This window comes from Callorhinus ursinus, unplaced genomic scaffold (assembly GCF_003265705.2).
Source record: "Callorhinus ursinus isolate GAN/ISIS: 27379988/994484 unplaced genomic scaffold, GSC_fseal_2.0 scaffold6, whole genome shotgun sequence".
NCBI classification, from domain to species: Eukaryota; Metazoa; Chordata; class Mammalia; order Carnivora; family Otariidae; genus Callorhinus; species Callorhinus ursinus.
Window position 1 is genome coordinate 29,824,467 of NW_027397068.1, and position 20,278 is coordinate 29,844,744.

The 20,278-nt window shown below is 43.5% G+C and overlaps 1 protein-coding gene and 1 pseudogene across 1 annotated transcript in view; one reads left to right on the plus strand and one right to left on the minus strand.

The window, feature by feature from the left end:
• The window catches only part of METTL24 (methyltransferase like 24), a 95,926-nt gene that overhangs the window by 48,254 nt on the left and 27,394 nt on the right, over positions 1-20,278 (minus strand). Inside the window, exons 2-3 of the mRNA XM_073893774.1 lie at positions 13,561-13,671; positions 7,001-7,140 (exon numbers count right to left, since the gene is read on the minus strand). Of these exons, the coding sequence (XP_073749875.1) occupies positions 7,001-7,140; positions 13,561-13,671 (251 nt within the window). The remainder of the gene's footprint in view (positions 1-7,000; positions 7,141-13,560; positions 13,672-20,278) is intronic.
• LOC112817111 (large ribosomal subunit protein eL37 pseudogene) lies at positions 19,717-19,999 on the plus strand (annotated as a pseudogene).

Genomic DNA, 20,278 nt, shown 5'->3' on the forward strand with positions numbered 1-20,278 from the left:
TCACAAATGCTACCATTCCTTTTACCCAACAGATCCTGTTTCCTATTTTTATAGATTTTTAAAGATTTTATTTATTGTCAGAGAGAGAGAGAGCACAAGCAGAGGGAGCAGCAGGCAGAGGGAGAAGCAGGCTCCCAGCTAAGCAAGGAGCCCAATGAGGGACTCGATCCCAGGACCCTGGGATCATGACCTGAGCCAAAGGCAGATGCTTAACCAACCGAGCCACTCAGGCTTCCCCTGTTTCCTATTTTTAACCTCGTATTGAACCCACACAGCTCAGACCATTGTAATCTCTATCCTAGTTTCCCCCCAATTTTTCCATGATCTAATCTGGTGTGGCAGATTGACTTGCTGGCTCTAATTCTTCACTCCTTCATACTACTGCCATGCTATGCTCATCATGGGCAGAGTGTCCTTTCCTGCCCCTTGATTTTTTGGCTTGACTATGTAATTTGCTTTCTGGAAGGAAGTGACAGTATGCCAGTTCTGAGACTAGGCTTTAAGTATTTCTATCCACCCTCTCGTATCAACCTCATGATGAAAACTTACCCTGGGTAGCTTGCTGTCTCAGGACAATAAGAGATATGAGAGGCAGAGGTACCCCAGCCAAACCTCCAGCCTTCTATGAAAAACAGAACTGCCCTTAGCCACCTCACTTTGAAGCCTCCCCGCTGAGCCCAGACTCAATCAACTGGAGCACAGCTGATGTGGAGACATATAAGCAAGAATAAATAATGGTTTTAAGCTACCGAATTTTAGAGTGATTTGTTGTACAGCAACAGCTAACTCATAAACCTGCCATGAACTATACGTCCAAGAATTGAATAAAAATGACGAAACATTTTTTCATAGACAGATTTCTTTCTGTATAGATCAGAATGTTGCCAAATTCACCTGACCCAAGCGATTTTTCACTTAATTGAATATGTTGAAACTTAGATGAGCAAACCAGTGTTATTATGGGTCATCTCATGAAAAATGGCAGTTTTGTAGCTTTACTAAGAGAACACTATGTCAAAAAAAGTACTCATTAAATATAATTTGTATATAAACTTTCTAGAGTAGAGAAATTTGAATAATTTCTTTCTGTGAATTTTCTCAACATTGTTTTCAAGGAAACATTCTCTACTCTAAAATATGTATTTTAATCAAGACTTCAAAAAAAATTTAAGGATTAAATTAAGCACATAGACTTTTGTAACTAAATTTTTTAGTAAGGCACTTTATTATATATTGATATGCTTTCAATTTAAACTAATTTTTATAATAAAAAATAGCAATACTCATAGAAAGAGTTCAAAGAAATAGATAAAATGAAAAGTAAAAGTTTTCTAGCTCTAGAAATTTTGGCCACTAATTTCCAGAGATAATCACAGTTAGCATTTTTTTGTGTATCCTTCCAGAAATTCTCTACACATGTACAAGTGTTCTCTATTAGAGATATCATAAGCACACACATATATATTTAAATTCATCATCAAACAGCGAGGAACTATTGTGTATGATACACTAAATAACATCAAAATATTGAAATTTGTCATTTTGGGGTAATTTATATTACTAAATAAGATACACTTAATACATAAGTGTACTAAATTGGAAAGTAATAAACAGCATTCATTGAATCAATGTCTATAATTCTTACTTTCATTTCTTCAAATGGTACTTCTTCAAATTTTTATTTAAATTCAAATTAGTTAACACACAGTGTAATATTCTGCTTATTTCTGAATCCCAAGTACTGAGCAATGAGATGAGTGCTGACAGACAAATCTACAAAATGTTGCTCCAAGTGAGAGAAAACCAGAAAATTAGGTAGGGTCTGGAATTCTCAGAATACATAGTACAGTATCCAACACGGCAACGGGGCAGGCTATGTTTCACTGTCTTATTTGTGTATATAAACAAATATTTATAAAGCACTTTAAGGGGCGCCTGGGTGGCTCAGCCCGTTAAGCGTCTGCCTTTGGCTCAGGTCATGATCTCAGGGTCCTGGGATTGAGCTCTATGTCAGGCCCCCTTGCTCAGTGGGGAGTATGCTTCTCCCTCTGCCTCTCCTTCTGTCCCTCCTCCAGCTTGTGCTCTCTCTCTTGCTCACTCTCTCTCAAATAAATAAATATTTTTTAAAAAGCACTTTAATATGTTTAAGGCACTATACTAGATACCAGAGACAAATAGATAAATTAAATATAACCCTTGATCTGAAGCTCACCGGTGGTAATGAAGAGAGATTTCTGAACAAATAACTATAGTAAAATAATGAAATAACCAAAACAAAACTATTACTTACAGCAAAAATGTATTTAGTCTGTAAGAAAATCATTTTCTGCTCTTATTTAACTGGAAAGAGAATTCGCTGTAGAAAATTCTCTTTTAGGGGCGCCTGGGTGGCTCAGTCGGTTAAGTGTCTGCCTTTGGCTCAAGTTATGGTCCCAGGGTCCTGGGATCGAGCCCCGCATTGGGCTCCCTGCTCGGCGGAGAACCTGCTTCTCCCTCTCCCTCTGCCTGCTGCTCTGCCTACTTGTGCTCTCTCTCTCTCTGTCAAATAAATAAAAAAATTCTAAAAAAAAAAAGAAAATTCTCTTTATAGGGATGTTCTACTTAATGTTTATTCCATGAGGCAAGAAATGTAGATCATAAGGCTTCTATCTCATGATCTAAGACAGTTGTTCCATTCCCTGCCACCACATCTGCATTCCAGCCAGCAGGAAAAGTACAAGGAGAATGAAGGTCACATCCTTTCTTCCTAGGGCATGGCTTAGAAGTTGTACACATCACATTCACTATATCTCATTGCTCAAAGCTAGTCATATGGCCACTTGCAGCCTCAAGGAAGGCTAGGGTATGCAGTCTTCAGCAAGGTGCCAGGTGCCCTGCAAAACTCACAAGATCTGTTACCGAAGGAAGAAGGAAAAATATCCCCAAGAGAAGTGAAAATATATGTCCACACAATGAATGTTCACTGCAACATTATTCACAACAGCCCAAAAGTGGAAGCAACCCAAATGTCCATCAACTGATGAGTGAATAAATAAAATGTGGTATATCCATATAATGGAATACTATTCGGCCATAAAAAGGAATGAAGTAATGATACATGTTACATCATGGATGAACCTTTATGCTAAGTGAAAAAAGCCAGTCACAAAAGGCCACGTGTTGCATGCTTCCATCTATATGAAATGTCCAGAATAGGCAAATCTATGGACAGAGAGTAGATTAGTGGTTGCCTAGGATGAGGGGCGAAAAGCAGGAAAGGTGTTGGAGAGAAAATGGGAATGACCGTTACTGGGTATATGGCTTCCTCTCTGGGGTGATGAAAATGTTCTAAATTTGACTGTAGCGACCAAAAACCATTGAACTGTATGTCTTAAATGAGTGAATTGTATGGTATGTGAATTATGACTCAACAAAACTGTTTAAAAAAATAAATAAAAGCAGATATAGGGAAGGTTTCTAACTGTGACCACTGAAGGCATAAGGGTGGGAAGAAGTAAGACAACTGTGTCCCCAGGAATTTCAGGAATGCATTCTTCAATGCTGCAGGACCCAGAGAATCTGGCCAAGTGGCCAAATCTCATCTATTATGAGATCTAATAGATAATTAGGTTATCTATTATCTAATTATTGAGGTGATTATGATTAGATCTGTAAACTGGCAACAACTAGAGGGGGAGAAATAGGTTTTTCAAAGCACAAATGACACTGAATAGTGGGTAAAAATATGTTATAATTGTTAGTTTTTGTTAAATAACATTGCATGAAATGCCAAGATTTCATCTAAAACATATATTCTCAACAGGGAAGATATCACCCCTAAGGTGGCAAAAATCCATTCTTGGTAGCCAAGAAAACTTCCTCTTTTTACACAGAAAGCACAGATACACACATTACACAAACAGGCAGTTTATCTATGGCTTTAAAATTTCATGGGGTGGGGTGGTGATTAGGAAAAAAATTATCTAAAAAGGATCTTTGGGTCCATGATTTTCTGATTCCTCATTCATATATACCACAAGCTCCGGCTATGTGAATTAAACTATTACAAGTTGAAAATGTTTGGCTCTGGAGCTTGTTCATTCCTCTTGAAATGCTCATGGCACCCAGAAGTCCCAGCTTTTCTGCCTAAGATACTGGTTGTTGCCTAACCGTGTGTCATCTATCAAACGTTCTTCTGTCTCATGCTGAGAATTTATGCCACATGGTGCCAGCTACCAGAGAACTAAAAAAGAGATGAAAAAGATTTACCTATGCATAATCCCTTCTCAAGTTCCCTCTTCCACTCTCGCGCCTACCCCTGAAATAACAAACTTTGACAGGCAGGATAAAATAGGTGATTTTTCCCCGCTCACTTTAGCTACCACCCTCCTCCCCCCGAATCCTCCCCCTCCACCTCACACAGAAGAAGACTTACAGGGCGGGCCCCAGCCGAAGAGGTCAGGCAGATGACATGATCATCTAAACCCACAGCCCCTCCTTTCTCTTCTCTTCCCCCTCCCTGTAACATAACCTTGCTGTACAGCACTTTCCCCTATCTTAATTGGTCTATTCTACCCCCATTTCAAAGTTGAAAAGGATCTGATTTTCATTTTCAACCTAACTTCACACAGAGTGCACTCTCCCGGAAAAGATGCTTTTACATTAACTGCAGAATAAAAAGCTTTGACTCCTGGAAAGACATTCCAGACTCGGAGATAAGGTGGAGGTGATTCCTGCTTTAGTTCTTGGGATGGAGGAAAGACATGCAGCCTTTGTCTTCTGTTCCTCTGTCCTCAGATCTCTCCTGCTCTCTAGGAAGGTTACCCCGAGCCGCGGCTTTATCCGTCATCCTCAGTCGGCCTGGGAATGACTGGGCACAGCAGTGACCTGGTCTTGCTATTACCAGAGTCCTGGGGCTGAGAGCATATACTGGCCTGGTGTAGGGGCCCCATGACCCACCTGCCACCTGCCCTCCCTGCCATCTCACAACTACCCCAATACTCCCAAACACTGAGAATCCAGGCCCCACATCCCCCATTCTTGTGCCTCATTTCAGGACCACCGCTTCTGGCCTGGGTCTCTTTCTTCCCTCAGCATCAACTGGAATGTTGTCAGCTGGCTATTTACCGGTCTCCAGGCAAGGAATTCACCTGAGAAGGGGGTAGGCTTGTCCTGACTCTCAGTCCTGAGTCACAGGGCAACCTCCTTGTACATCCACAATCCAAAGCATCCTTTTTTTACCCATCTGAAATATTTTTTTTAGTTTCCAGTTTTCAATTAAGCATTTTTTTGGTTTTGAATCAAATGTTGGCCCTTATAATCTAGTCACGTCTGTTCCCAGCAGAATTCAACTGTTCCTATGTGCTCTTTATAAAATTGTTTGAATAGTGAACATTTCAATGAAAGTAAGAAACTACCTTTTTACATGAAGTAATCTGAAATCTTAGAGCAGAACTATCTTATCTAATGGCTCTGACGTTTAAGGAAAGCAAAAAGGAATTTTAAAGAATCCCCCCCACCCCGGCAACAGCTTTCCCAGGTTCATTTTACTCAGGGATATGCTTTAAATGAAATTATTCCAGATTGTAAAATAATAAGTAAAATATAAAGGCAGTTCAGAGCAGGAAAACAGGACCAAGCTGAGATCTCCAATTTGCATGTGGTACTATGCAATTACTTTTATGACCTACTTTCATACATTTTTAATATGATAGAAAATAAAGGCTACTGTCAAAACTTCCCATTCTTTCTATAAGCTTGAAGCATAGCTGGTGGGCTCCCCTCTGTTCTAATCAAGTGGCTGAGCAACTAATTTCCTAAGCCTCAGCCTCCTGGTTTAAATCACAGCATAACCAGCGTCTCTCCCTAGTCTCCTTACCTGGAGCAATCATTTATGTAGCAAACATATATTGAGTGCCTACTGTGTGTACCAAGCTCCCTTGTTGATACTGACTCTTCAGTGAACCTATAGAAGAATGGTTCCATTATCCTGAAACTCTTATTTGAACCTTTCGTTTTTACAAAAAGTTCACAATGACTGTAACTAAGAATTCTTGTTTGGTAAAGTTTGACAATGACGGTGATCCTCTGGGCACATACCCAAATGTCTGCCCCCTGCTCCCCCCCGTTTATCTTCTAGGATTCATGAGTTGTTACTCATGTACGTGAATGTAAATCACAGAAGTGCTGAAACCTATCAGTGAGAAACAAGCCCAAGACACCTGTTAGGGTCCCCAGTACTTTTGTAATGGACTTCAAGGGTCTTGCCTAAGAACCTCATCACATAGCTTCCACAAAGAGTCTGTGGAATAGGGTATTCCCAATAAAAATAACTCTTCTCTGCCTTTTTTTGAGGCACATATTTGTAAGTTCAGGTCTGGATGTGAGTACTACTGTAATTGGTGAAATAGTCTCATTACTTTATATTTGCCCTTTTGGAGAAGGCTCTCTAAATCCATTTGTATATTTAGGTCATTCTCAGCCTGAATAAATGAATATTAATATTTCCCACAATTTTGACAAAATCACACTGTTTTCACAAGAATTCCCTTTTCTTTCTTTTTAATGTAAAGTACACACAGATTTACCATTGGCCCGAAACATAAAAATCCAACAACAGTGCCATTTATCTTGGGTCACTCATCGTAAGTGTGTATAGAATTTCTAATATGCTTGCTGTTCTTCTTTCTCTTAATTCTTAACATCTCTTTCTTTGTAATGAGGATGCTATAATTCCAGCTGGAAATCATTGGCTTCACCAAGAGGATCATCATCATGCTGAAAATTGAAGTTGCCAACTTGCCACTAGCCCAATGGGAGAGAAAATGGCCCCTGGCCACTTCTGGTGATCTGCAAGTGCAGTGCCCACAGTTACATATCAGCCAGAGGGGTCTGAAATGATGGCAGGAGGCAAAGTATAGCACCTGTTACACACCACGACCGTTTATAACTTTGTGTTGCTGAAAAAGCCTTGGCCACTTGCAAGAGTGTTTTGTGTTCTTCCACTACAGAATGCACTTACCCTAAAGAGTAGAGGCGGCATTGCTTGCTGCGGATTTGATGAGCTAAGCCAAACCTGTCATCAAGACAGACTGACCAAGGCTTCTTTGCAGGGCTGGAGTCAGTAGCGAGGCTGTCTGTGCTCATGTGATTGCATGCAATCTGTAAGGATTAGAAATCAATATGAATAATTTAAAGTGTTGGATGATAAATGGCAGGTAGGGAGTAACTGCTTCCCCAGTCCCTGAAAGCCATAACAGGAGAGTTACATCCTTCTCCACTGCTAACTACTCCTTTCCCCATGGAAACACAAGACAGCTGTCAAATGTTCAGAGGAACTCCAAACACTGGATCTAGAAGGAAACCTGTGGAGACTACAGGTAGGCTTGAAGGGAAGCTGAGAGCTACTATAGCTGTATAGCACAGAGTGAGCAAGGGCGAACAAGTCAGGAGCAAAGGTGGCGGAGAGGAGGGATCCAGAAAGGCTTTGCAGAGGTGTGTTAGCCTTGGAGGATGAACAGAAGTTGACCAAGAAGCTGAGATCAAGAAGGGCATTCCAGACATGGAGAACAGTGCTGGCAAAACACCGAGGTCTATAACTCACAGTGTTCCTACAGGAAGTTTTAAGATATGATGGTGGGCACGGGTCTCAGAAGGATACAGATTATCAATTCCTTATCTCAGGCAGATAAGCTGGGACCACCGTGGTCCAGAAAGGTAGCATGCGTTATCCCAGGTAAACAGCTGATCAAGGGCCAAGTGAAATGAATTTGTCATCCCTGTTCCCCAAACCATTTCTTTGTGAAACAGTGTACTAATGAGCTTCCTCCTAGGGGAGAAGAGCAAGAGCCCCACGCAGAAAGGAAGCTCTTCCTGAGCTAACCAAAGCGCTTCTTTTAACTCATCCATCAAAATTAGATAAGGAAACCAAAGGGAACATGTATCTAAATCAAGCAGAAGCAAGTCTCTGATTTCAAATGCACATTAAGCTAAGACCCTGTATAAGGAATTCTGACTTGTGTTTAAGGCTGGCACAGTGTGCATGCCTGAGGCTGCTGGAACCAAAGAAAGCAGGTTCTGTGACCAAGGTATTCTTCTATGGCCAGTATGACATTACTGAGCATCAGTTTTCCCCCTAACCCCTCAAAATGCCCATCATCATCATGATGCTCCATGAATCATGCAGCAGCTCTGGCTGTCACATCATGAACAACAGAGCACTCCATGTGCAAACGATGTTCTCAGGTTCATTGCTCTGATTCACTGGAAAACATAACAGCAAATTATTTTCTTCTGAAGAAGATACTCTAAGTTTGCCCAATTATTTTATTCAATGGAGCTTCCAAAATTCTAATCTGAATAGCTTATATAAACGGAGCCTATTCAATGGATATGGCATCTCCCTTACTCGTGCCATAATCTAGGGCTGCTGGCCTGGAAAAATCATCCAGCGCTATTTATCAGAGATAAAGGAGAGAGTCCATTGCTAGGATTTGGACAATTTAGAGGGAAGCTTAAAATATGAAACCCTATATATGTATTCTTCTCCCTCAACTGATGTCTTATCACTGCTTAAAGGGAAAAAATAATAGAAAATGGAATTGAATCTTCTCTCAAGCAACTATTACAGAACACATTTATTAAGTGGGTGCATCAACATGTTAATTTGTATAATTCACTTCTTACTATTCTCCCACCGATAAGTGGAAATTGTGCCTCTGTCTGCCCACTTCCTAGGCCCCACTCACCCACCAAGGGAGGAAAAACTGCTAATCTAATTAACCAATGTTCAATGTGTTCACTGGGCCCGTGTTAGTAGTGGGCAGGTTACTGTGCCTTAAACATCGGCACCTTCATTGCCGCTCTGCCCCACGCTCTGACCCCCTGCAGGTGGTCAGTTAGGCAGTTCTGTAGGTCCCTAAAGCATAGCTGGACCTCCTAAGCCTGTCCCATTCGCTCTAGGGCAGCTTCCTAGAGTACTTTTATTAAAGTGGTATGATGATGCCCATTTCTTTGTGTGTACTCTTCCCTAAGAACCTCCCTAATCACAGAACAGGATACAGACATTCACAGGTTCTTGTTCCTAACTCTCTCCTAACACCACTGAAACTTAAGTCTCACCTCTCCCGCCATGTTTCTCAAGGTGTGGTCCACCTACATTCTGGTGGATCCGGGAGGTACTTGAAAATACAGATTCCTGAGGCCCACTCCGGATCTGTAAAGTCCGAATCTTTGAGGCGGATGCCTGGGAACATGCATTTTAATACACTCCTCCAGGTGATTCTTCTGCAGGTGGTCCTGTGAGTTTACAGACACCCTTTTGTAAAGCCCCACTGAAATGATCCAGCCTGGCCTCACCTGCGCCTTAGCAAATTCAGGGAGGAGGCTACACTTGGGCCTGAGCTTTAAAATGAAAACAGCAACCCCTCCAAACCCACCCCTAGCAAAAAGCCAGCCACGCAGGCAATGACACTTAGGGAGGGGCCTCTAAGAATCAGAAATAATAAGGGTCAAGGTTCAGGGCACTGAGTTCAGCTGCCCTTCCTTTCAGTGTTGGGGAGGAGAGTTTTAGTCTATTAAAGCTGACACTTCAAGCATTTCTTCTTCTTCTGCAGATTTCATCTTGCACAGATATATCCCTGCTGAAAAGACATTCTTTTCCATTCAATCTCTCTGCTAATGTTGCCCTTTCCTCTCCTCGCTCAAAAATATAACACAGGAGTTTTTCCATTTTAACCATTTATTAACCATCTCACTGGTAGACATTAGCTTTTGAAAACAACTAGGAGTACTCGGTAAAATTCAGCTCCCAAAAATTAATTAAATATTGATTTTTCAAACTTTCTCATTAAGATTTCTGGCCAGGGCTTCAAGAAACTCTTGCAGGCAAAATAATTGAGGGCAGTAACTCCTAGCTAAGCCCCAACTCCAGTAATTATGTTCTCTCTCTCTAATTCCCCTTGTAATTTTAGCAAATTAGGCCTGGACAAAGGAGAAGAGACTCCAGGAAAAAATATTTTCTGAAATGCATCTTAGTTATTTAACTTAAAGGGATTCATTTATTTTTTTAAATATTATTTACTTACTTACTTATTTTTTAATCTCTACATCCAATGTGGGGCTCGAACTCACAACCCCGAGATCAAAAGTCACATGTTCCATCGACTGAGCCAGCCAGGCAGCCCATAAAGGGATTAGTTTATTCCCATTTCATTTGGTATCCCAAAAGATGGAACAGAATTTCTGGCAACCCATAAGCAGAATCTGGCAATGGGAGCCCTTAAAATTTGGGGACTTCTGGCAGAATCACTTCAATGATCAATTGCATGTTTATGTAATACCATTATTTTGAAAGGCAAAATTTAAGGAAAGAGTTGTATTTTTGTTGCTTTTATCCCGGGGTGTGTGTGTGTGTGTAGCAGTAAATATAATAGATATGATTGTTATAAAGTTGTAAAGTCTGCATCTCCAGGGCTTGGATTTTTATGTTATTCTTACAAATAGATAGATGGGTAGATGATTGGATGGATGGATGGATGGATAAATGGATGGATGATGGATGGATGGATAGATAGATAGATGGATGGATGGATAGACAGATAATGTTTTAAAATCTATTTTTTCTTTTTTAAAACAGCAACTGTTGCTTAATTTTGTGCTGCAAGGCCTGCTTCCTAGAGGCATATGGTTTGGGGGTGGCCATAAAAAGCTGGATCTGGAGCCTTTCCTTAGAACAGAGCACTGTGTTTATGATTTAACCATTTCTTGTTAGCAGCAGACAGCGTATCATCGACTCTGGAACTCAGAGATGTAATTCTGGTCTTTGACATTAGAAAACAATACCTACTTAAACTGAGCTCGATGTTGTGCACACTCTACCAAACATCCCATCCTCTGGTGTTTCCTTAAAACTTCAGGACCTCAGTGTCTCATGCCATCAGGGCCACCACAATGTACAAGTCCAGGGGTGCCACCCCACTGAGGTCTAATGCCGCACTGTCCCCTGCCCTGTGTTTCTGTTTCTAAGCTCCCCTGGTCTGGGGAAACTCCCCCACCCATCTGTACCCCACCCCCACCCCCGTTAGAGAGCACACAACTCTTGCATCCCAGCTGTCTGCCAGTATGTGTCGGTATTGGATTTGGCTTGTCCACCCTAGTCAGTGCCGGCCACCAGGTGTTTAACAAATGCCTGCTGACCTGAGGAATGAATACATCGGTGATGCACACATCAAATGCCGGGCCTTGCTGCGCAAGCTTGAACACAGATTTGAGGGAGATCTTTTTTTTTTTTTTTAATTTTAAAAAAGCAGCATAAGAGGATGGGGGTAGAATTTGCTTTAGTACCTTCAGAGGGTTTTTTTCCTCCCTGGCCCATTATGACTCACTACTGCTAACTGTGTGCAAATTTTAGGGAATAGTGACTCTAATATTCTTCCAGTTTTGTAGGCTTTCCTTGTCAAGATGAGTTCTAAATGAAGGCTAAGCCCCCAAAACAGCCAAAAAAACAAAACAACAACAAAAAAACCAAAAACCTCTGCATTGCATAGAGAGGGGGAGGGAACACTGTTTAGCAAAAGATTCTGATTAAGAATCAGTTAGTGTCACCTCTGATGAGCTCCCACCTGCTGGCTTCCCAGTGACTTAGAAGTACAGAAAACATAGGACCTCGCCTGGGCAAAACGACCCCTGATTACAAAACCGCTGTGAGATCTAGAACTTTACCTCAGTTTTTCTGGAGGATGAAAATCCTTCTAGTGAGCTTCAACAACCAGATCTTTATTGTCACACTCATCAAGCTGAATAATGTGTCCATTTATCTACCTTCCCAACTAGTTTCTTAGCTGCTTGAGGGCAGAAACTGTATTCCCAGGGCCTGGCACAGCTCCTGGCACGAAGTAGGTGCTCAAAAATACTTAGTCAATGATGATCCTATACTACTCTCGGCAGAGTATAAGCTCACAGAACTGGGAGAAACCTAAGAAATAATTTAAAAACTCTCTTCCTTTTCAAGATCAGAACAGTAAGAGCCAGAGAAGCAAAATAAATTGCCCAGGGTCACATCAGGCTACATTGTAGGATGCTTTTCTTTTCCCCTCAAAATTTTTCTCCTCTCAAAGTATAACTCATGGGAAAAATCCAAGAGGGGCTTGAAATAACCCTTTCATGCCTCATGAGCTTCTTCTAAGTAAATATGCCTTTTATAAGTTACAGAACATTAACCTGAAATACATATAAAATGGAATTTGGAGACTTTTACTTGGACAATTTATTTTGGGGGGTGGAGCCCACAGTTCTCAAATTCATAAGGCTAACACCTCACATTTTTCTCTGGTGTCTTAAGGGCTTCTTAAAGTAGCAGTCAAGAGGTCCTTCATGTAAAAACCAAACCATAAAATTAAAATTTCAACATTTTAATTAAGTCTATGAAAGTCCACCAAATTAATTTGCAGCAGCAAAATAAGATGAAATTATGTAAAGCACAGGGATCAATTTATCATCCTACATAACTCATGATTAATTCAACAAGCTTTAATGTCCATGTCTAGGTGACAGCTACTAAGATCCAGTTGTCTGACTGCATCATATGAAAAATGGGACTTTCTTTTACCCCTAAACTAGCCTTCCAAAGATCTAGAAACATATTCTCTCCACAGATGAAAAATGGGCCCTGCTGCCAGGAAGGTGCTGGAGGAGAAGTAGGATGCCCAGAACCAGTGGGGCTGGGGGGGCACCAAGAGAGCCTGGGGCCTCCAGTGCCACACCAGCCCCCCAGGGCACCTTCCCGGTGGGCCTACGCACCTTCTAGGCAGGGCTCGTTCCTAATTTCCTAACACCTCTCAGTTCAGGGCAAAGTTTCCCTTGGGCTTTGATCTTTTCTATTGTCTCTCTGTCCCCAGGATCAGGCTACTTGAGGATGGAAATCTCCTGGTTGGCGTGTCAAGAGCCATAGACTCTGCTTAGTGGACAGTCCCGTTCCTTGCTGGGGGCACAGACTCAGCCTAGGCGGGAGCTGTCACCGTGTGTCAAGTGACTAATAAAGGCCGATGCTCCATCATGATTTTCAGTGCAATAAGAACTGAGTGCCTTTGGATTCGGTAGCTTCTCAGACTGCCTGCTACATCTCCTCGGCTCTCTGGCCTAGCGGGTCTCGGTCTGCCAAGCGTCTGTGGGAGAAGAGTGAAAAGGCAGATTCCTCCAAATACAAAATGGAACTTGAACCTCCAGATGATGGTTTTGTTTTGTGACACACTTGACTGCCTACTCACGGGCATGAATCTGTCGCTTCAAATGGCTTTCCAAAGCAATTTGCTAAAGTGGATCTTTAAAACACGTCGGGATGAATCATTAAAACATTTCAAGATGACAATACCCTTGGAAGGCAGAAGATGCTGAAGCAAATGGGAGGCATCTTATCTGCCTCTAAGTAAGTGGATAAATTTAAGCAGCAAGGCCTCAGAAACTCTGTCCTTACCAAGTCCCTACCAGGAGTCCCTGAGAACCTCCCCACGCCCTCACTGATCAAACCCTTTTTTAAAGGGGGCTGCTCAGCATCTTTCACAGGGTTTCCAAACCCACTTGCGCCTGGAATACAACCTGGGGGGTGCTGATGTATCTCAGGAACCTCAAGACTTCTTCATCCAGGGACTGAGCAGGACCCGCCCATGGCTGGAGATCTATATGCCACCGGGGACCCTGCAAAAGACAGAAAACAGGTCCATGTGTAAAGGGTGGAGGCGCTCGCAGTGGGGGTGACAAGAACACAGACTATCAGTGGGGCTGCGCCTCTGCTTTAGCTGCTTGCAAAACGAACGTGTCAGCACAGGCGGTGGGGAGCCTGTCTGGAGCTGTTGTCATTAAGGTCACAACAGTCACAGGGAAGCAAACAGGGCCTGAGAAAGCCCAGCTACTGGGTTAAGCAAAAGACTGCAAAGGCCTGCAGACATCTGATTTCTGATCCAGAGCAAACTCCACTTGACTCCATCAGGCTCTCCCAACTGTGGCTTTGTATGACACAGTGCCACTCCCCATTCGAAGGAAAACTCCCCTATCTACTACGGTTTCCAAAGCTTCTAGAGCTTCAGAACTCTGCCCCTCCCTAAGGGACAGTTTTGTTGTTGAGGCATCATAATGCCTGAAATCCTTGGGGTGCTTGGGTGCCTTCCCCAGCACAGGGAGATGGGGTGGCACCCCTTGGTGTTCCAGATCTCAGCATGCCAGGCATCTGGGGCTGTGCACCTGCAGGAGAGGACCCCGAAGCTGTCCCCACCAGCGCCGACAAGGGTGGCCTTCTAGCAAGGGGCTGCCACCTTTTTTTTTTTTTTTTAAAGTAGGCTCCACACCCAACGTGGAGCTGAATGCGGGGCTGGAACCCACGACACAGAGATCACAACCTGAGCTGAAATCAAGAGTCAGATGCTTAATCGACTGAGCTGCCCAGGTGCCCCAAGGGGCTGCCACCTTTCAGCAGAGGACGTGAGGAGCTCCCACAAGCAGAGCGGTTAGAGATGAACACTAGGCCCCCTTTTGTAGCAAGGGTGATGGGATGGATGAAGGGTTAGGGATCGCAGTGGTCTGCAAGAAACAAAAGTGGGATCCCTCCAGTTGAAGGGAAGCACTAGCCATGAAGTCCTTCCTCGAGTTCAAAGTCCCCCACCCATAGTTACCACCGCTTAGAAGCCTCCCAGAGGCTCGCTGTGATTCTAACCGGGAGAGTAGGGCTCAGGGTGTGGGGGTGGGGAAGCGGGTGGGTGGAGAGAAGCCCCGGCAGCTGGCACGGTGAATGTCTGACATAAGGAAAGACTCTGGGTGTCTTGGCGTAGGGGTTCCGGCACAGTGCTTAGACTGGGCCCTTAAACCGCTTTTATGATGAGGAAGGAGGCAAGGGAAGTTTCTGGGGACAGATAAATGGACCATTCATGTAAACACATTGTTCTTCACTCAGGTATTACCATGGTCTGAATGTGTGCATGTCCCCCCACCCCATATTCACAGGTTGAAATCCTAATGACCAATGTGATGGTATTAGGCAGGGGGGCCTCTGGGAGGTGCTTAGGTTATGAAGGTAGAGCCTTCCTGAATGCTATTAGTGCTCTTCCATAAAAGATCCCACAGAGCTCTCTCGCCCCTTCCCCCATGGGAGGACATGGCGAGAAGGCAGCAACCCAGAAGAGGGCCTTTCCTGGAAACCAATTCTGCTTGTACCCCGACCCTGGACTTCCAGCCTCCAGAACTCTGAGCAATGCAGGTCTGCACCTCCTTGTAGTAGCTGAGCGCCCTGTGGTTCTCTAGACTTAACGAATCCTCACTGATCTCCCACAGGCTGCCTTCTTCTCAGCTGCCAGTCTCCCGGGCGTGCGACCTGTGTCGTCTGAGAGGGGCTGTGCTGGGCTCAATGCTCTACTGATACGCTGATACTATCTGGAAATTCTTTAATAATTTTGGAATAAGGGGCCTCACATTTTCATTTTGTACCGAACCCCACAAGTGATGCAGCCAGTCTGCCCGGAGGGGCACCTTTTCTGGGTACACAGCCTCTTCTTATAGCTGTTCTTGTTCTGTGAAGGTTGAGCGGAGACTCTAATCAGAGAAAGCCTGAGAACATTAATATATCTTCCCAGTTAATACCGTACACCACCACCCCCCTACTTTTTTCCCCTTCTCTGAAGTAGATGCTGATTACCATTTGGTCAAACAATACTGAGTATCAGTCACTCTGCGCCAGACAGAGGTCTACACAGATATGAACAAAACCTGGACTCTCCCACAAAGGGCAGTCTGGTAACTTTGACAGGGAGATGCTGAAACATTAGGGAGAGCAATTCTTTTCGGGAAATTATTTAATTATGAAATCATACATTATAAGCACATTTAAATACAAATACCTCCCAGTTTTGTTTGGTCACATTCTTCTCATATCACATGAGGGAGTGCCTTGCCAAGCTGCCACAACACAGTGCTCTTTGGGCAAACCTGTCTAGTCCTGGGGTTTAAAACTCCCCATGTCTTCATCCTATGACCACTCACAAGTGCCCCCCAGCATCTGGCCCAGGAGCCTCTTGATAAAAATAATAAAGTTCACACATGACGGTCTTCCTTGAAATCAGGGATCAGTAAACTCTTTCTATAAGGGGTGAAACAGCAAACAGCTTAGGCTTTCCAGGCCATACAGTTTCTGTTGCAATTCTTCACCTCCTGCTATAGCTCAATAGCAGCCACAGACAGTGAGTAAACCAATGGTCATGGCTGTGTTCCAATAAAATTCCATTTACAAAAACAGGTTACAGGCTGGATTTGGCCCACACGGCTGTAGTTTGCTGACCCCTGCTCTATTTGATTCTAATTTGGAGGCAGACTGGCCTAGAAGAAAGTGTTTACTTGAAATAATGCAAGAGACACAGATTAGGGTATCTAGATTACAACTAACTTTGTCATCTGGGTGACCTGGGTAAATATCAGTCAGAGTCCTAGCAGGATACAGTGGGCTCCTTCCCACCGGTTAATCTGAGAAGAATTTAATAGAAAAACTATTTACAAACGTGTGTGCAGGGTTTAAGGAAACCCGTAAGGAATAATGCAATACCCATGGCTGGCAGCACCAGAGAGCCCTCACAAACCCTCAGCCTGAAGGAACAAGAAGGAGGAGGAATTTGTGGAACCCAGGGTGGGACACTGTATGGAGAAGGCATTCAATAAAGGAACAAAGCAATCCTGGCACATCCAGTCCTATTATATACCCACACTTGCTGTCAAAGGCAAAAGGTGGCAGAGAAGAGGGAGGCTATGGTTAGTCAGCCTCTGGGGGTGCAGAACAGGAAGAGAAGGGTGGAAAGTGGATCTGGAGAGGCAAATGGAAGGTCTCCTGCATCTCTTCCTTTGGAAAGAGGCAATGAGACTTGACCAGGGCGTCATTCATTCATTCAGTGGACACTCGTGCCTCGTGCCAGGCTCTGGGTTACAATTTAACACAGGATAATTTAATATAGCTTTAACCCAATAAATGCAATGCAGTTAGGTAGGGGCTCTGACAGATATCTCTAGAGGGTAAATGGGGTCACAAAGAGATGGAGGACCCAAGCATAACCCCAACATAAATGCCAAAACATGAAAATGCAAATTGTGGCAAGCAGTCTCCACCGCAAGAAGCCCTAAAGCTTCCTTAAAGAGATTCCCTAAACACAGCAGGAGCCGCTTAACCTGAGCAAACACACATAAATAACTTCACAGATCAATAAGAATGAATCCGCATGGTGAATCAATATGGTAAAACTATAGAATTATCTTCAGGACCGGCAAACAGGATCCTATTGCAATCTGATATTTCTCATTTCCAACCGAGTGTTGACCATGACGCAGCTCAACATGGCAGCCGGAACAGTGACGAGCAGCTGAGGAATCTCAGGTGGAGGTACAGTAGAAACATACAGCGAAGAGATGCCCTAGAAGTAATCCAGCTTAATGCTTTGGTTGAGCTGTTTAAAAAACATTTCACATAAAGTAATATTCTTATTGGAATCAGTCTGACAGCAGTTCGTGATTATTTCCCCAAGGAAACCACTAGCTTTTATCATCTCTTTCAATTATCATTTGTCTTAATTCTCTAGCACACACATCAATATTTGTCCTTCCAAACATCCCGCCGACAGAATTCTCTGAGCACCTTAAAACACCAGTGGCTGGTGTTTCATAGAACAAGCCAAAAACAAAACAAAACCAAAAACCTTTTTCTTTAAAAAAAAAATTTATCATGATTTTATCCCCCAATAATTCCCTAAATGCCGGCATACACTGCTATCTATATGCTCCAAACAGCATGTGGCCAGAATGATCCTACCCCCATCACTCCCAGGAGGTGGAAACAGGGATTCCCAGTCCTGTCTGCCAGCCTGCTTCCTCTCAGGATGGGTAAAGGAACAGCTTCAGCAGAAGCGGGTACTTGTACTATCATTCGGGGCTGGGCTGGCTGTCCCCAGCAGACCTGGGCTAAAATGTCAAATGGAGGCCACACAATGAGCTGCCACAGAGAAGTAGCCATCATCTTGAGCCATTGCAGGGACGAGGGCCCCTCTACTCCTTTGCAGTCCATGGTCCTGCCCTTTGAACCACCAGGCCAGTCATACAAAGGAGGCCCTCCCCCAACATGGACAGGCAGCTCAGGGAAGACAGGGTTCCAGACTTCTGAGGGAAAGAAGCAGCCCCCACTTTGTTTGTGAAGGCTTTCTCTGGCACTTTCTCCAGACAACATGCATTGAAAAGTGAGCTGGCTTCCTCTAGTATGTTCTGAGTGCAGAGAAAAAATTTCCAAAAATTAAGATTAAGGACAGCAGAAGATATATACTGCTAACTCATGTTGTTCTGGGGCTATTTTGCAGACATCTGAGATTCTGCATCCCATGGGGTAAAAAAAAAAAAAAAAAAGTGATCACTGAGTCAGTCCAAGCCAGTGCACACAGATAATGGACCTGGTTCAAAAAGACCACAACAAGCATAGCCATGAGGCTTTCAGATATTTTTATAATTTATGATTTCAGCATTAAATTTGTTTCTTGAAAAAAAAATGATTCTTTCAGGCCAAAGAAACTGAATTCCAAGATTTCACTATTAGAAGATAGTGCAAAAAATAAAGCAATGTTTTAAAATACTCTTTTGCCTACCAGCCTACACTTATGCACATAATAGGAATGTCTTGATTCAAGACCACAAGTCCCAAGCAAAACTGGCTGCATTAAAAAAAAAAAAAAATTATTAAGAAAAGCAGACCCACCCATAACCCGGAAAGAGAGCCATCGATTCTGCCTGGTGCAAAGTTTTCGTTGTCTTGAAATCTGGAATAACAGCTTCCTCCTTCACAGGCAGTTTCCCCCGCACACATGAATGACCTCATGGAGCCACCATAGAAACTGTCAGACAAGGACCATACCACTATCAGTTACATGAGCATTTTTTAACATATTTGTGTAAAATGCAAATATAAAACAAGCCAAAGGAAGGCTACTAATGGTCCATTCCTCTGTGTTCTGATGCTACAGTTCTTTAGGGATGAAATTATAGGATGAGTGATTCAAATGGTCAGTTTCTTTATCGTGCTGGTCGAGTGCGATCTTTTTGTAAAGTTTCAGTACTCCCAGAATGCACATTCCCACAAGTGAGTAAGTTCCTGACAGGTTTTAGAACCAGCAATTTTCCATTGGGAGAGATGGCTAACCATTGATTGCATTTCAGTCATGCCCGTGGAAAAGAACACGGTTGTGAGTCCTTGAGTCAAACTAAACAACCCACTGAGCATGTGTTGATGTGCTGATGTTGGGGAAGTCTAAGCTTTCTCTGAGAAACAAACCCAAAACAAGCAAAATATATTTTTTTTGCAATTGTGTGCTAATTAGGAGCATCTGTTAGTGGGCAGGAAACAATGATTGAAGGAAATTGTTTATTCCTTTTTAGAAGAAGAAGTGGGTTGTGGGAGTTGTAGGGTTGGGGGAGAGGGGCACAAAACAGGGCCCAGGGAAGAACCCGGGTCCAGGTGCAGCTGAGAGTATGCGAGCATCAGCCACTACCTTTCTGTAATGCCCTTAGATAATCATGGTTTTTAGGACTTGGCCTGAGTGAGTGTGCAGGGCTCTGGGCGTCTCTGGGGTGGCAGCTTACACACCTTCCCCTCTACATGCTCCTGAACTTTTTTCTCACAGTTAGTCCTGCTTCCAAAAGAGCAGGGGTCTCTTTGGGGTCTGCTGCGGAAACAAGATGACCAAGGGGACGTCATCGTTTGGAAAGCGTCGCAATAAGACACACACATTGTGCCGCCGCTGTGGCTTGAAGGCCTACCACCCTCAGAAGTCCACCGTGGCAGATGTGGCTATCCTGCTGAGCGCAAGAGAAAGTAGAACTGGAGTGCCAAGGCGAAGAGACGAAACACCACTGGGACCGGTCGAATGAGGCAGCTAAAATTTTATACCGCAAACTCGGGCACGGATTCCCTAGAGGAACAACACCTAAGCCCAAGAGGGCAGCATCCAGTTCATCTTAAGGATTTCAACGATTCGTCACACAATAAGTGTTCTGGTTTAAAAAAAAAAAAAAGAACAGGGGTCAGTTACACATGTTGTGGTGACATTTAAAATTCAGGTACTCCATGCAAAAATTTCACTTAAAAAAAGAATCTCATGGAGCGCCTGGGTGGCTCAGTCGTTAAGCGTCTGTCTTCGGCTCAGGTCATTATCCCAGGGTCCAGGGATTGAGCCCCGCATCGGGCTCCCTGCTCCGCAGGAAGCCTGCTTCTCCCTCTCCCACTCCCCCTACTTGTGTT